This window comes from Antrostomus carolinensis, unplaced genomic scaffold, assembly GCF_000700745.2.
Source record: "Antrostomus carolinensis isolate BGI_N321 unplaced genomic scaffold, ASM70074v2 scaffold2069, whole genome shotgun sequence".
In the NCBI taxonomy this organism is placed as follows: Eukaryota; Metazoa; Chordata; class Aves; order Caprimulgiformes; family Caprimulgidae; genus Antrostomus; species Antrostomus carolinensis.
The window spans coordinates 1-18010 of record NW_010336227.1 but is presented as its reverse complement, the minus strand read 5'-3'; the positions used below and the strand labels follow the sequence as shown (position 1 = coordinate 18010).

Genomic DNA, 18010 nt, shown 5'->3' with positions numbered 1-18010 from the left:
ACAAGTAGCTGAAAAGACTTCCCTATTTTTAAATAGGGAACCAGAAAGGGGCTTTAACAGAATTTCCCTAAGGACTTTCATAGTACTTGGTCCTCTTTCTAGTCCTATTTCAGTTCTTTCCATAACTGTGTAATTTGTAAAGATGGAGATAAAAAAACCAACCAGGCTTCTGGCTGATGGCAGGAGTCAGTTTTGCTTGGCTTCTCAGGAAGTGCTTGACTTCATCTGTCTGGCTACTGAAAATCAGCACAGACACACATTATGGTGTCCAGAATACTGCAGGTAGTTATTAAACAATAAAATAATTACAAAGGTAAGATGCACTTCTACTAGAAGAGTTTGCCAGTATATACCATGTACTATGCTACTTCCTCTATAAGCTTTCCCAATATAGCATATGGAGTAGCATAACATATAGCAGCGTCCTGTACTCTGCTGTTGACTTGTATAACCTTCTCTTCCCATTCTCATATGAGTCCAAGCAGTTCACAATGCTACAGTGTGTTATTTGGGACATATCTGAAATATGCATAAATATTTGACTAAGTCTGAGCAGACACAGAGCTCTTTGCATATATTTCAACTTTATATTTGCTAATATTACAGAATAAAACCAGAACTGCACCCAGCTCTTCCTCACGTAACTGTACTTCATAGCCATCAACTACAGATTTTTTTTATTGAAAAGTCAGCATCTGTACACACAGACAGTGTCCATTGTTTTCCCACTAGAAAACTCATCCCTTACATAGAAAGTGAGCAAATATAAATTGCAACTATTAAGAAAACATATTATCAACAAAGCAACCTAATCTTTTTGCCTATTTTGTATCTGCTTTATGCAATCAGATTTAGTATTATATTACATAAAAATATTTTTCAGGATTCTAAATACATTTCAAATACTAAACAGATTTAAAACCTGATTTGCTACAAACACTTTAAAAATTGAAGCTACTGCTGTTCATCTCCAGAGCCAACATCCTGAAATGTATATATTTGTATTTTTAAACTAGTAATGTAGTAGGACAGTTTAAGGAAACTATATTATACGATGCAGGAAACCACAACAGCAGCCTACTTTTACCCAAAATGAATTACCTGCTCAGCCTGAAAGCGTTTGTAATTTATACTGTACATGATGTCAGGTTTCATATAATAGAGCCAAAAATGATAAAATAGTTCCTGTTGATCTTTACTAAACTATGTAAACTTCAACAAAAAACTATTTAGATGAGTTCTAATATATGTTAAGATTAAGTGGTCAATAGCACACTTAGCCACTTCTTGAAAAACTTGAAAAGCCAAATTTTTCAAACTTGATGGCAAAATTGTATCTATTGAATAACTCAAAGAGGAAACAGAAATAGATATTCAAATGAATTTATTACCCATTAATCTCTTTTAATCTCTCGTTTGGTTTGTCCACTCTTGTCTTGCCCTCAATCTTGCAAAATATCTGAAAAGGAGGCATTAGGTTTGGTTGTTAAATATTTGTCTTTGGGGCTTAATTATTAAAAATAATTACTTTTAATGATGGGTCAAATACAAAAGACGTATGCAGAGAGAAACCACTGAATGTACAAGCCTAGCAGAGTAAAACATGAACCTATTAATACAACAGAACAAAAGAAAAATAGAAAATGGAAGAAAAATACAAGTAGAGAGAAAAGTCAGAAAAGGAAGTACTCAAATTTTGGAGTTATGAGAAGACATTGAAGGTGAGATGTAAGAAGCAGAGATAGGACAGGGTGGGTAGAAAGAACTGGTAATTATTTGCAAAAAAAGGAAAATATTAAAATCATAAAAGTAAGTGTATTGGGTTTGCATGACACGGTTTGGGGGTGGGGCAGGTACAGGGGTGGATTCTGTGAGAATCTCCCAGAAGCTTCCCCCATGTCCAACAGAGCCAACACCAGCCGGCTCTAAGATAGACCCGCTGCTGGCCAAGGCCGAGCCCATCAGCAACGGTGGTAGCGCCTCTCAGATAACATAGCAGGCTCCTGGCAGGACCTGTGGACCCATGGGGAGAGGAGCCCACGCTGGAGCAGGTTTGCTGGCAGGACTTGTGACTCCGCAGGGGACCTGTGCTGGAGCAGTCTGATCCTGAAGGACTACAGCCCGTGGAAAGGACCCACACTGGAGCAGGTCATGAAGAACTGTAGTCAGTAGGAAGGATTCACATCAGAGAAGTTAATGGAGGACTGTCTCCCATGGGAGGGACCTCTCACTGGAGCAGGGGAAGAGTGTGAGGAGTCCTCCCCTTGAGGAGGAAGGAGCAGCAGAGACAACATGTGACAAACTGACCCCAACCCCTATTCCCCGTCTGCCTGTGCCATCTGGGGACAGAAGGTAGAGAAACTGGGAGTGAAGTTGAGCCCAGGAAGAAGGGAGGGGCGGGGGGGGGGGTGTTTTAAGATATGTTTTAATTTCTCATTATCCTTCTCTGATTTGATTGGTAATAAATTAAAGCTTGAACTCATCTTTCCCTGCTTTCCAGAAGTGCCCTATGTCCTACATTAGAAAATACTCTGTAATGCTCTTCATTCCTCCACGTGGTTCTACGCTGTTAGGCAAAATGAAATGCAGTAATAAGCTAAAGGAGTTTGTCTCCTGGAATTTTAGCATGCTGATTTTAGGTATGTTGGTCAAATGGGTAAGTCATACTCACATAATCCTACATATAAGAAATATGATAAACCAAATTTACTAAACAGGTTCCAGATAAAACAGGAAGACAGGCAGACAAAAAACATTATGGAAAATATTTCTGCCAAATTTTGAAAAGGTTGATTTTGAACATCTGGTTTCTCAACAGTTCCAGAAAATCCATTTCAGACTTTTTGCTGACAGGATTCTCTTTAGATAGCCAAAGCAAGTTTAGAAGACAAATCATAACTATGAAATAATATATGGTGTTTTACTTCTTCATAGTCAAAATATAAACTGTTGCTATGAAATAATACTGGTACTACATACTAAGGTAAGAAAGCAAGCACCCAACATAGCAATCACCACATGCTCACCTCCATCTGTAATGGTGCAAAAAACTGTAACAAGCCAAAAGATCAACTACAAATATTACCCTTCCAATAACTGGGTCTGTAATCACCCTGAGAACATAGATTAACACACACATATTCCCTAATAATAGAAGGCCTTTAACATGGTCCCCCACAACATCCTTCTCTGTAAATTGGAGAGATATGGATGTGATGGGTGGAATGTTCAGTGGATGAGGAATTGCTTGGATGTTCACGTCCAGAGGGTAGTGGTCAATGGCTCAATGTCCAGATAGAGACCAGTGATGAGTGGTGTCCCTCGGGGTCCATACTGGGACCAATACTATTTAGCATCTTAATCAATGACAGAGACAGTGGGATCAAGTGCACCCTCAGCAAGTTTGCTGATGACACCAAGCTGAGTGGTGTGGTTGACATGCCTGAGGGATGGAATGCCAGCCAGAGAGACCTGGACAAGCTTGAGAGTAGGCCCATGTGAACCTCAGGAGGTTCAACAAAGCTAAACGCAAGGTCCTGCATCTGGGTGAGGGCAATCCCTAGTATCAATACAAGCTGGGGGATGAAGGCATTTTAGAGCAGCCCTGTGGAGAAGGACTTGGGGGTACTTGTGGATGAAAAGCTGGACTTGAGGTGGCAGTGGGTTACATCAAAAGAAGTGGGTCCAGCAGGTCAAGGGAGGTGATTCTGCCCCTCTGCTCTGCTCTGGTGAGACCCCACCTGGAGTACTGTGTCCAGTTCTGGGGTCCTCAGCATGGAAAGACATGGAGCTGTTGCAGTGTGTCCAGAGGAGGCCATAAAAACAATCAGAGGGATGGAACCCCCCTCCTATGAAGACAGGCTGAGAGAGTTGGGGTTGTTCACCCTGGAGAAGAGAAGGCTCCAGGGAGACCTTATTGTGGCCTTTCAATACTTAAAGGGGGCCTGTAAGAAAGATGGGGACAAACATTTTAGCAGGGCCTGTAGTGGGAGGACAAGGGGAAATAGTTTTAAACTGAAAAAGGGTAGATTTAGACTAGATATAAGGAAGAAATTTTTTACAATGAGGGTGGAATAGATTTCCCAGAGAGATGGTAGAAGCTCCATCCCTGGAAACATTCAAGGTCAGGCAGGACTGAGCTCTGAGCAACCTGATCTAGTTGAAGATGTCCCTGCTCACTGCAGGGGGATTGGACTGGATGACCTTTAAAGGTCCCTTCCAACCCAAACCATTCTATGATTCTATGAAGTTGTCCATAACTGTGTGACTACTTACCACTCAGAACAAGAAAGAAGTCATTAAGGTCTCACAGAAATAGTTAATCTTTTTTTCTAAAGGAAACAGCTCATTCAGCTAATGAGCTGTTACTACTTGCAACCAGTATTTCTCACAAAGTCCTCAGCCAAAGGTAAATGCAGACAGTGTACTCTGATGACTGAAAAGAAAGCATCTTTATTCCCAGCTTTCTAAACACCCTCCTCCCCTCCCACACATACACACTTAGCACCATTGTGAACTAAATATTACTGTATTCAAGAGGCTAAATGGGTGAACAAACTGATGCGAAACTACCTTTTTCCTGCATACTGTAAAACCAGTTTTATTTCTTCTTCTATCTATGGATCTTTCAGATTTCCACAGTGCTGTCTCACTCCCTCTTGTTTTATACTATTAAAAGAAGATGCAGAAAGACTGGATGAGGTGTCAACACATGTAAGACAACCCAGTTTGTATTACTGTTTTATGCTGGTCACCACTACTTAACTCTGTTTTCTCAGTACCTACTTAAAACCACATTGCACTTGAAGAGAAGCTGGCTAAAGATGAACCTAGGAAAAACTAACATCATGTATTCAGGAGAAGATCATTGATGAACACCCAGCCACATGACCTCAAACAGCCTCATATTGTCAAGACGGTTTGGACTTCCCATTCAACTTCATACCCAAATGGCTGTGATGATAAAAGCACACTCATCCACTTGCAGCTGACCAAGATTGTGCTCTTTCCACTTAATGAAGAAAGGACCAAAGTGATCCATGCGTGAATGGCGTCCAGACTTCTGCAACAAATCTCTCATAATTACACCACATTATGTTGGAAAAAGCCGAACACACCTCCACAAATACTTTGCTGCTATATTCTAGTCCCTGTTCCAGCATTCTCCATTTTCTGCAGAGTTCCTTGTTTTACACAAACCTCAACTCATAATCTCTTGTCTTAATAAGCAAGATCTCCACTGGGAATGGCTCTTGCGTTCCCTTGCACAACCACGACCTTACACTGTTTCAGCAGAAAATGAAACTCTCGGACAACAAGACAAAGTTCATGAGTGAAAATGCAGCAACTTTCTCAGCAACTGAATCCACATCAGAAAACCTCTGAATAAAAGTGGACTTGCCATTTTGAAAATTAAACGTAAAATTCATGCTTCTAATGCTTCAGTTTCCTCTTGGTTAGCTATACACCCAAAACAGATCCAACCTTCCAGGGAAATAGCATACTCATGAACTTATTCTTACTGAATGGAAGGCAGGAAAGATTTTTATTTCTATTTTTACTTCATGAAAGGAGAGATAACAACACACATCCCCTCTGTAAACTACAATTCTCTAAAATTTGGAGGGGAAAAAAATAAAGATCTTAACCTGAGCCAGACAGCTTACATTTACTGAAACCAAGACCCTAGGAAATCGTGTATCCCACGTGACCACTTTTCAGAAAAGCCTCTAGAATTACAGCACAGGTTAAACAAAAAGTTAACAGCTCGCTTGCAGGGTGCTAGAATTCAGGCTTACAGTTCAGTCTTTTTCTCTGGGGAAAGGAAGTACCTACAGATACTCTTCAGCAACAACTATGTTAAATATCAAAAGAGAATAAATGAACTCTTGGGGTAAGACAGAGCTGCATTTAGCTTCAGCTTTCTCTGTGGCCTTGGTTATTTCCTCTAAGTTTTATCTCTAAAAGAACATTCTGTTACAAATTACTGTTTTGGCTGAAGGAACCCAAGGAAATTGTATTCCTTTATAGATGCCCCGTGTTTAAACAGCAGTACTGAAGAACTTCATGATTTAATTTGTATACAGTTCCCTTGACACTTCTAGAAATTTCACGTTTAATGATTAAATAATCATGCAGTGTAAAAGTTACCAAGATAGCAGCACAGCTGGGAGATAACAAAAATATTCTAGTTGAATGAACCAGACTTTTTGCTTACTGAGGTATCCACTGATGATATATTAAATAAAACTATTCTAATTCTAAAACAATAGAAAACAATGAAAAGCAATACAAAATAAAAGCTACAAGTGTTAAAAATAAACAGTGCTAGGCTTGGAATATGGAGACAAATTAATTTTAAGGTACTACATTGAGTGTAAGCACTTACAAATCAACATGGTTTTTTACACCCTCGGGGGCCTTTCAATGTGCCGACCTGTAAAGCGAAGGTAAAGTCACTTACAACTAGCTGAAGCTCTCAAAGATGCACAGTACACATAAGCCAGTGTATAGATCATTCAGGTCTGGTGAACATTTTTAATCTTAGACTACCCTCAGAAGAGGCATGCGTACCCAAACATACCTTGTCCTCATCCTCAGCCCTGCAACAGCATAGGCTATGCACCCCATGCTCAGGGAGCCACTCCCCTTAGAACGGCTCTGGGGGTCTTGGTGGGCAGCTGCTGACCAACAAGAACCAAGCTCCTCCTGGGCTGCATGAACAGGAGAAGTCATCGTCCCCCTCTGCTCCACACTCATTAGACCACATCTAGAATACTGGGTCCACTTTGGGGACCTCCAGTACAGAAAGACATTGATAAATTGGAACGAGCTCAGTGGAGGGCCACCACGATGGCTGAGCATTTGGCCTGTGAGCAGAGGCCGAGGAAGCTGGGTTTGTTCAACCTGGAGAAGAGACAGCTTTGGGCACCTGACAGCAGCCTGGCAGTACCCATGGGGAGGTCACTGAGGCTCTGCACACTGGTGCATGGTGGGAAGATGACAGACAAAGGCATGAGTTGGAACAAGACAATCTCAGACTGGATTTAAGGAAAACTTTTCATTACGAGGCCAAGCAGGTGGTGGAGCTGGTTGCCCAGCGAGGTTTTGCAGTCTCTCTCAGTCCTTGGAGGTTTTCAAGAACCAACCCTTGGCAACATGGTCTGGTCTAAGAACTGGCCTGCTTTGAGCTGGAGGCTGGACTAGAGACTTCCTAAGGTCCCTCCCAACTTGAATTATCCTAAGATCCGGAAGAACTCAGTCATTGTTAAATTATCTTTTTTACTTTGAGTCCACAATTATATTCACACTATCTGTAGTTCCAAGTTGTCCTCCTGATGCCATTAATTAGCTGGCAAAGGGTATCTGAATGGTTATCGAATAGAGCAACTACAGAACTGCTTTAGGAAGTGCCACAGGCAAGCTCAAGGCTTCTCTGTCATCACTGCAAAAAGGACAGATCTCATGTCACTGTTCTTGAAGATGGGTGGAAAAATTGGAGACCTTCCCTTGCAGATTTTGGCCTGGTCCTGTCACAAGGAAGGTGTCGCAGAATCTCAAGTATAGTGACCTGCTTGCTGTGTAGATTTATTACAGAAGGCAGAACTGGAAGTAAAATCTACTGTGAAGTATCACAAAGATTCAGTACATTCAAATTTGTTACAGGAGACACTGATGCTGAGCAGCTGACCAGAAGGTAAACCATTGATACATGGCTAGTATAAACTAGAATTTACTGTTCCAAAGTCAACAATTGATCAAGTGAACTTTATAATCTGTAGTGATACAAAATTTGACTTTTAAATGCTTATCTTGAGAACCGGATGCACAAAGAGAAATCAATCAGTACGGAGAAACTGAAAAGTCTGGTTAATAATGGGATATACAGAAGAACGACCATCAAAACATTGAAAAAAAATTTTTCCAAATCTTAACATGAACAGCATCTGCCTTCAGCATGCTGGTGAAGACTGCAGGAACTGCAGACAGCCAAATGCATAAAGGATAAAAATGCTATTGATTGTAGCCCTCAGCACATTACTGGTGTTTATGTTCCAGTGCCCTTAAAAGATTGGAGGGGCAAAAGTTCATTACTGGGAGTTCAGTACTGCATTATGGTAAAGAAACTTCTGCTTCTGTGTTCTGAAATTATCTGCTTCTGAAATTATTATTTTGCAGATATAGCCTTTAATTTAACCATCTGAGGCCTTACCTGAGGCATCTGTGTGCTTCTACTGAGAACAAGGTGTCACTTTTACAGAGGTATCCCTAGTTGGTGCCGGGGGATCTGACAGAGCTATAAATCACACAGTTGCTGAACTGGAGAAAGCTGACATGTGCTTAACATCTTTGTGTATATTTGGTAAGCCAAATGCTACAGATTCAGCGCCAATACACAAGCTTCATCCATGTCACAGGACTCTGCAGTAACTCCACGGGCCCCACTGGTCTTGTTTTTATTGTAAGTCTCAAGAAAGAGACAGACACTTCCTTGAGGCAGTCAGGCATCCCAATCACTTTGGTCCCAGAGGTGCACAGTGTGGTGCTGGTCCCTGGCAGTGACCAAGAGGCTCACTGCAACCTCAGACACCTGAACCAGATGAAGCCTTTCGTGGCTTTCTCAGCTCCACTCCTGTGCAACACCAGCATCAGATCCCTTCACCTGCTAAATTTAAAAGAACCGCAAATAGAGCACTTAGCAGGATTTTTAAGCAATAAAAATACTTCACATACAGCTCAAAGATGGAATTCAAACCTCCCCAGTCTCGCAGTAATAGGCACAAATTATAAAGACATTACTGCTTTAAACAAAGAGAACAGGATACAGAATAATCCACCACGCGGAAGAAAATCTGCCTAAGCAGCAAGTGGTTCATCTCTGCAGAGTGGCTGCAGGAGCAGACATGTCTCTGAGCATGTTACAGGTCATGCTGTAACCCACTTCTCCCTCCAAGGATGAGGAAGGGTCAGGCATCGAGTCTCTACAGATACGGCCAAGGGAAAATAATGATGTGATCTGCAGTGAGGAGGAGTATGTGTACTGACACTGTCAATGTTCACTTAGAGCATCACCACAGAAAGACGTAATTATTTATTGATGCTAACAAAACTATCTAATCCAGACATGAATTCCTACTGTTACACTTACACCCAGTAAGAAAAGGCCTTTCATATTCTTTTATTCTTTTTCAAGAACAGTTCAGAATAAAGTGTTTGCTATTATGCTGTCACCACTGAAAATCTACTGACTTACAGAAGGCACAGTACAAGAGGGATGATAAAAAAAGTCAGTGAGCCGCTAATGAAAGGAAATTTTAAAATCTTCCAGATCATATAAACCCATTCATAATTCATCAGCATACTACACTGACCTTTGTAAATTATAAACTTAAAAAAATCAGGCAAAACTTGGTAAAAAAAAAAAAAAAAGTGTAACTATTACCACTGGTTTCCGTGGGCATGACAGAGGGACCTCAGAATATTTTTAGGCCCTCATGAAGTTAAATATTATTAACACAGTACACCTGTAAGGATGAAGCCATGTAATAACTATAGGACTATATAAGAGTTAAGAGACACCATGTAAAAGCACTGTACATACAGCATGAGTAGCCTGTGGGATCCAGAGAATGGTGGATACACCATATACAGAGCCTTCGCTCCCTCATACTGGTGCATCTGTCCCCCGCAGTCCCCAGCCATTCCTTATATCTGCAATAATATAATAGAAAGAAAAGGCATAACAGGGTGCTTCAAGACCTGAGAGAAGATGGGAACACATGGTTCAGAGTCTCCACTCCCTCACCCAGGTACTACACAACAACTCTGGACCTTCAGTTCTCCATCATGAAGAACAAACTTCTAAAGTTTAATGGCCATAACAGCATGGAGCAAAATGTTTATGTTTAATGCAGTTTTTAGAAGGCAGGGGACCACTGCTGAATGGATTACAGTTACAGGCACTTGTCCCAATCTGTTTTGTAATGTTTATCACTATAATTATATATTGTGATAAGCACAAAAGAGACAGTATGAATAAAACTGGATTTCTCAAGGAAGCAAAGATCGAAAGAACTGAAAGGAAAAAGAACCCTCAAAAGCTAAAGAGAAAGTTTTCTAGTCACCAGTTTTGCTGCCTGCAAAAAGAAATTAAAATTCTAAATTATATTCCCCAATACCCATGTCAGAGGTAAAGGAAAACAGCATGCAGTTCCCCAAATATGTTTGTGGCTGTATCAACTAAAGGAACAACAACCCAAGTGGAAAATGGAATTCTGAGGCTTCCCTGGACTTGATCCTCCACAAAAATAAGAGGACAACATGAAGAAGCAAACAGTTGTGCTGCTCCCACTTCATTTTGTTTGGAACACAAAATAAAACTGTAGGTTAAAAAATCCCAAAGTTCTGACACTAAACATTTGTTTAATAGAGAAAGAAGTGTATATGCATATCCCAGATGGCTGGCAACAAAGAGCTTCCATTAATCCAGCCAGCCCAGGGCTACATTATTCCCTTCTGTGAAGCCACTTGCTTAAGTTCTACCCACTTGCATCAATGTGCAACTTCATTACCTCATCATTAAAGTGTGTTGATTTTATCTTCAGAAGGAAGGACAGTGGTAGTTTTAACTTTCCAGTCATGAAACCAATGCAAGCAAGAAGAATGGAGAAGTTTCATTAGAAAGGAGTATTCGTTAAAAATGGCAACACGGGGATGTAAATGCAGAGCTCCTGCTGGTACCGCTCACGTGACAAACGCGCTAAGCAATCCAGTAGTCAGATGTGATCGCACCCAGCCTATAAACTGACACAATTCCAATCGCTCATATAAATAACGTCTTTGAAAAGGATCCGTCAGTCATGTTGTGTCCTGATTAAGGAGTCCTGTGAGAAAAGTGTGAACTGAGCAGAAATGCCCCTGAAATTTCCTTCATCTCCTGCCCAGTACAACTACTTGCCACTTCAATCTCCATCCAACTGGGCACCTTCGTTCTCACTGAAATTGGTGGGAGATATTTAGCACTTTAAAAAAGTAAGATCTAGTCCTGATTACCCAGGCTTAATAAATTAATGATAGAAAACATAATTCAGTCAGTTTTAACTTTTTGTAAACAAGTTTTTTCTACTTAATAATTCAACTCTAACAAAGAACTTTTAACCATAAATTTTAAAAGCTCTTTTGTCATTAAAATAAAATCACATTACACAGAAACTGATTTTGCTTCACCCTTGAAAATGTCATAGATGTTGAAAGAACTCTGGTCAAACTCCAAACAAGAATTACATTCTGGTCAGAAACAAACCACAAAATGTTACAAAATATCCTAAAAATTATTTGCTAGGAATTTATGGGTATGTCAGAATTGTGGATGTCACTGGCACTTTTTAGTAACCATAATGATATAAGTCCAGTTACTTAAAGAGTTCTTTAATAGAAAAAACACATTCTGAAACTCAATAAACTTCTGTTTTTTATGAAAACTAAGGCTGGTACATTCACTCCAGAAAAATCTGCAATTCATACCAAGCATTTCAAATAAATGTCAGTGCACTGTATCACCATTTCAAGTGTTTTTTCTCCCCCCAACAGGATCACCAACATACTATAAAAATAAAATTTAATAAAAAAAAAAAAAACAATTGGTAAATCATTACCACACCAACCAACAGAGAAAGGCAGTTAGCACCTCTGAAATCTTTTCTGCTCTTTCAGAATGAAAGAAACTTAAAATGTAACACAAACAATAGAAACGGAACAAAAACAAAAGAAAAAAAACTGTAAATATCTACCTGCCACAGGAGATTAAACACTCCAAGTATTACTTTAAGGACAACAAAATTACAATTACACAAGAAGGGGAAGAAAACATGGAAGCAATTCTACGTAGAAACTAAAAATACATAAATGAACAACAGTACATGACAAAACATATTGCAGTTTTTAGGAGAATTTAGCAAATACTGTTACTTAATGGTTTGTATCTATTATTAATTTTTTTTCCAAATTCATTTCTGTTTTAACAAAATCATGAACATAAACCATGTTCCACTTAAAGCATCTCTCTACACTAGCAGTCACACACTCTGCAAATATTCCACTTAGAGCTACGGAACTTAAAAAGCCAGAAAACATAAAATATGAGGTTGTGTGCCATGCCTGTACGCACGCACACATGGCCCAAACCCTGCAGATTCACTAGTGCACAGTTAGAAGAGAAGTACACATATGGCAAAGGCTGTGTGTGAGCACACGCACGTGCCTGCACACACACGTATTAGTCCTCTCCCTGCTTCGCACAGTTCCCTTGTCCACAGACACATTCTAGAGTATTTTGAGACTGCCAGAGGCTTCTTACTCCCCTCTGCTCACAAACCTGGACCAAGACTTCTTACACTAGAAGAACACAAGTCCACTACTCTGCAAATCTAAAATAATTTTTTTAAAAAGTCTCTTTTCTTTGTATTTTCTTGTCCCTTAGAGGCCACTCTTGTACCTCATTCCAGGCACATTATTCACAACCATTTAGTGAACAGTTATACAGATTATTTAATTTTTAGCTTTTTATTTATTCAAGACACCATTTATTTTGCTGCTATATAACAACACAAGAAGCCTGAGCTTTAATTCCCAGTGATCTGGGGTACAGTCCCACGTGCATTTGTTTATCATCTCCAGTGTGTCATGACCAGCTTGTGAATTCAATTAACAGCTTTTCAAGTAAATTTGTCAGGTCAGCTTTTTGTTCTATGTTGGGTGACTGTAATATTCCATCTTTGTGGGGGCCAGAGCATCTACAGGAATGCATTTATTCCTGTTACTTACAACTTTGAATCTATGCAACTTGACTGTGAAATGGTTTTAAGTAACTTGCATCCAGAGTCAGGTGTGAGGATACCACGAGCTCCACAGCTGCATCAGCAAGCATAGAGTGCTGGCATAGGGATACACATAGTTACCACCTCTGTCAGACTGCAGCAAACTGCTCTCTAATAGCAGACAGTCTTTGTCTCCTTTATGCAACACAACTTTTATGTCATCATTCATTTTAATCTTTCTTCCCTTTGAGACCAGGTTCTCTGCAGAGATGGGAATGTGCACAGTGCAGGAAATGAGGATGCCTCACACCCAACGAGCACTGCTGCTGAACGTTTGGTGGCAGGCATGCCACAAAGGGTCTAAACCCCTCTTAACTCTTTTTGACTGTATCAAACATAGGCTTCCTACTCTCCTCTTCTACACCCTTACTAACCTGGTGCATCAGCTACTGTCACACTGTGTTATTCCTCTCTGGCTCTGCTTTGCTACTGTGACAGCTGCCAGACCACGTTCTCCAATAACCCTTTTGTTTTCTTCCACACCATCCTCTACATGCGGATTGCATTTCTTGAGCTGATCCATAAAAATTGTACAACTTCCCTTTCCTCGTTCTTCCAGCACACCAGTTTCTTGGATGACATACGAAAGAAACCAATGAGGTTGGTTTAAAAAGCTCCATACGTATGGGGGTTATTAAGATGAAGTATGGGGCACTCCATACTTGTCCTTGCTGCGTGATTTGACTTGTGCAAGCAAGAAAATTAATTAGCAAAACGTACAGTCTGCACTGACATGCAACAACATACCGGTGTCGTTGGTAACTACTGAACTATGATGACAATTTAGATTCTCCTCTGTAATTACTCACTAACAAACTGATCCCAGGAGCACACCTTGGGAGGATCTTTTAGATTAGGACCTCATCTTTTTCAGTGTAATTATGCCACACAGTAGGTTTAAGTATTTTTTTCTTCTTTCTTAATTGTCTTGCATCTGCAGCATTCCTTCACACTGACAATGAGAAAACGTGATTGACTCCACGTGATGTGCCTAAAAATCCTACAGGACAGCAGGTAAGCCTTTTTTGCCACGTTTTATATAAATACGTACACCATTTTGTCTGCTGATGGATGATTCTTTGACTTAGTCTATTTCCGCCTAAACCCCAAACTAGTGATGACTGACATTCCCCAGAAATTGATTCCCAAATGACTAGCATGAATTGGGTGGTTCTTTTAAAATAAAGAATAAGATTAGCGTCTATCTTTTCAGTATAGAAAATGCCTGAAAAAATTGTGTCCTCCATGACTATCTTTGCACAATACTGACATATATTAGGAAAAAAAAAATAAAATAAAGGTGTACTCTGCTCTAGACCCACCCAGAATGGGTGTGAAAAGAGTTTCCAAACCCATGCTATCAGGAGAAAAAGGAAGAAAGATGTCTCTTCCTGTTGCTCACTGGCAAGAATAGGAGGGAGCAGAAAGTAATTCTTGTTTAGGACTCCCCCGCTTTCAGTGTTTTAAGTCCCCAGCTCACAGAGCACACTTTGTTACAGTACTGCTCCACGGTAAAGCTGTAGTTCCAAAACACAGACTGTGATGGCAGGAAGGACCAAGGCTGGCAAGTAGGCATTGAATTAAAAGATGCACTCACCACTTACTAGACTGCAAGCACAGGAATTTTAAGGGTTTTTAAAACTCCCAGTTTTGTTGCAGTGTGCAGCTGATGTTCAGTGTGAAAGACTGTTTCAGAGGCTGAATGAAGCTTTGAGATTAGGCTGATGGGGGTCCCTCCTGTGTGAATGGCTGCTCGAAACTGAATCTCCACACTTTCATTATTTCTTTGTGTATAGAGAAGGGAGAGAGCTAGTGTTCCCATGCAGCCTGACATTTACCAAGAAAAGTAAGCAAGGCTTTAACACTTCCACTTAAAATGCGTTGCTCTGACAAGTTCATTTTTCTTTATTTTCTGATCCAGTCCTGTTACCTATTCTAACTATGTAATAAATGTATACATGTAATTTTCTTCATGAGTGGATTGTGGCATATAGCAATTTTTCATTCTCACAGGCTCAAAATAATTCTTCACAATAACTCTGAAAACATATACTGGTTTTGGCTGCAATGGAGTTAATTTTGTTCATGGTAGCTGGTATGGGGCTGTGTTCTGGATTTGTGCTGAAAACAGCGCTGATAACACAGGGATGTTTTAGTTACAGCTGAGCAGTGCTTGCACAGAGTCAAGGCCTCTGCTGCTCCTCACACCACCCCACCAGTGAGGAGGCTGGGGGTGTACAAGGAGTTGGGACAGCTGACCCCAACTGACCACAGGGACATTCCACACCATGTGGCATCATGCTCAGCACATGAAGTTGGGGGAAAACAAAGGAAGGGGGGGACATTCAGAGTGATGGCGTTTGTCTTCCCCAGTAACTGTTAGGCATGATGGAGCCCTGATCTTCTGGAGATGGCTGAACATCTGCCTGCCAATGGGAACTGGTGAATTAATTCCTTGTTTTGTAGAGTTCAAAACCTATTATCTTGTGTATGCAGTTTTTTACATATTAACCTGTCTTTATCTCAACCCATGAGTTTTCTCACTTTTAGTCTTCTGATTCTCTCTCCCATCCCAACAGGGGAGGGGTGAGCGAGCAGCTGCATGGGGCTTAGTTGCCAGCTGTGGTTAAACCACAACACGACACCAGAAAACAATCTTTCTCACTTTCACACAAAGCAATGATAAGAACAAGAACAGGAATTATTCACCTTTTTGTTATTGATCTACATCAGTAGCTTAAAAACAAAACCTTTAAAGATGCCTTGCTTTAATACAATAAATTAATTTATAATAATTTAATACAATAATTAATTTTAAATTTAATTTTCCCTTACAGAAGAAAAGGGATTTAATTTGGGTAAGAGAGACATACGGAAGAAAAATATTTATATTATTTATTCAGAAAAAATTCTTAAACTAAAACTCAGGAGATATTTTTAAATTCATGCTCAGCCCTTCTACAATTTTCTTACAAATTTTATACTAAAAAACTATGTATACCCTGCTTTACACACACATGAACACCACTGCCACACAATGGCCAGATTCTTCTCCATTTGCCATGTGATCAAGCACCATGGGAGGGAGCAGGACTCTTCCTGACTTACACAGTCAGTGTAAGATTGAAACAGAGGGAGAAGTCCTGAGTTCAAAATCTATTAAGGGGACTGCTAAATAGTAAGATAATAATCAAATGGGACAAGTGAGAGTAAAAATAGTGCATGCAGAAGGATGTCTTTCGTTCCTCACTGCAATATGCCTTGCCATGCTCCCCTGTCATTTCATGTTGGTAAAACACAATTACCCACAGTACAAAAGCTAGTTATTCATGCTTTGCTCTGCCCCAGCTGTTTGGATGCAATGGTCACACAACCATTCCCATTAGTTTCTGTATACCATAGTAAACCAAACAAATCTACTCTTACAAGGAGAGGCTGAGAGAGCTCGGACTCTTCAGCCTGGAGAAGAAAGATTGAGAGGGGATCTTATCAATGTCTATAAATAGCTGAAATGTGGGGGCCAAATGGATGGGGCCGAGCTGTTTTTGGTGGTGGCTGGTGACAGGACAAGGGGCAATGGGCAAAAACTGGAACACTGGAAGTTCCATAGAAACTTAAGGAAAAATTTATTTACAGTGTGGGTGATGGAGCACTGGAATAGGCTGCCCAGGGAGGCTGTGGAGTCTCCATCTCTGACGACATTCAAGACCCGCCTGGACACCTTCCTGTGTGATGTCATTTAGGTTCCTGCTCTGGCAGGGGGGTTGGACCAGATGATCTTTCGAGGTCCCATCCAATCCCTAACATTCTGTGATTCTGTGTAATGCACAAAAGAGTGATGAGCTAGGATCCATAAGTGTTAAGACACTGTATATAATGATAGCAATACTGACTCACCTAGCCCAGTTCTAAGTAATCCCATTTGAAGAGCACACATACACACTAGATGTAAAAATCAGATATCCAATGAGTTCTCAAAAAATAAAACTTTTCACATCTTTATCTAGAAGAGGAAGCAAGATCTGAAATGAGAAAACGGGCATTGCCTAGTGTTAAAGAAAGCAAATATGGTTCCAAGTTAGCAACAAAACTATCACTGGGATGCACCAATCTGCTTGGCTGGCAAACTCATATGCATGTCCAACACAGAAGTATGAATGGCTTTGGGGCACTTGTAGGATCTACTGACAAGAAGACAAATACTGATTCAGAGATGCTATCTTTATCCTATATTTCCTCCCATGCTTTAAACTGTTCTATACCCTCCAAACTAGACATTGGAGAAGCAGATCTGAGAGATATAAGATAAAGACACATGAAGCAAAGATGCTGTAGAACAGGATTCTGTGGTGGCAGGGGGGTGGGTGTAGGAAATAGGGATTGTTTGATGGCAAGAAAGCCTTAGGCTGTGCTTTGACAAAGGACATTTTGTTTAAACAACTGAGAAGTACAACCCGCAGCTCAAGGCATCGTGCTTCCTACGAAACATAAGGAACTGACATGGAACATTTATGAAGCAAAACATCGGGCTGCTGTTCATTTTATACAGTGTGCATAAATGGCATCTGGTGTTTTAAACACCACGGTATTTAGCAAAGAAGTTTAAATATATACACTTTTGCCCTTTCTTTGACTTCACAGTATTTAAAAGAAGCAGTACTTACCAAATATTAAGCCAAACTTGAAGGTCAAAGGCCAAGGCCAAGTCACTTGTATTATGGTGTTCTACAAGAAAACTTGCAAAGCAAAATGTTCCACAAATACTGTTACTCCATTTTGAACAACTCACTACATAAAACATGTCTTGTCTTATTAATCTCTTATCCTCCAGAAAAAAATCTTCTATAAAAAAAATCTTCTACAGCACAAAGGTCAAACCACATGAAATCAGACACGGAATGGAATTATTACAGAAAATTGGTAAGCAGATACTACGGCCTACAGATTCATGCTCTATCGCCTATAGCGGAGGTAGCACACCTCCCTGATCTACGTACAAATGTCAAAGAACAAAAGAGCACAGCAACCAAAGTTGAGCTTCTCATAGACATAGATACTGAAATATTTTAGTGAAGAAAAATCAGAATTATTAAAGAATGACAATACAAGAGCAAGTGCAGAGTCCTTCACCCGGG

The 18010-nt window shown here is 40.3% G+C and overlaps 1 protein-coding gene across 1 annotated transcript in view; it reads right to left on the bottom strand.

Moving 5' to 3' along the window:
* Positions 1–6735, bottom strand: part of LOC104519003 (cAMP-dependent protein kinase type II-beta regulatory subunit) — a 34087-nt gene extending 27352 nt beyond the window's left edge. The window contains exon 1 of the mRNA XM_029086677.1: positions 6584–6735. Within this exon, the coding sequence (XP_028942510.1) occupies positions 6584–6735 (152 nt within the window). The remainder of the gene's footprint in view (positions 1–6583) is intronic.
* Between the last annotated feature and the right edge of the window lie 11275 nt (positions 6736–18010).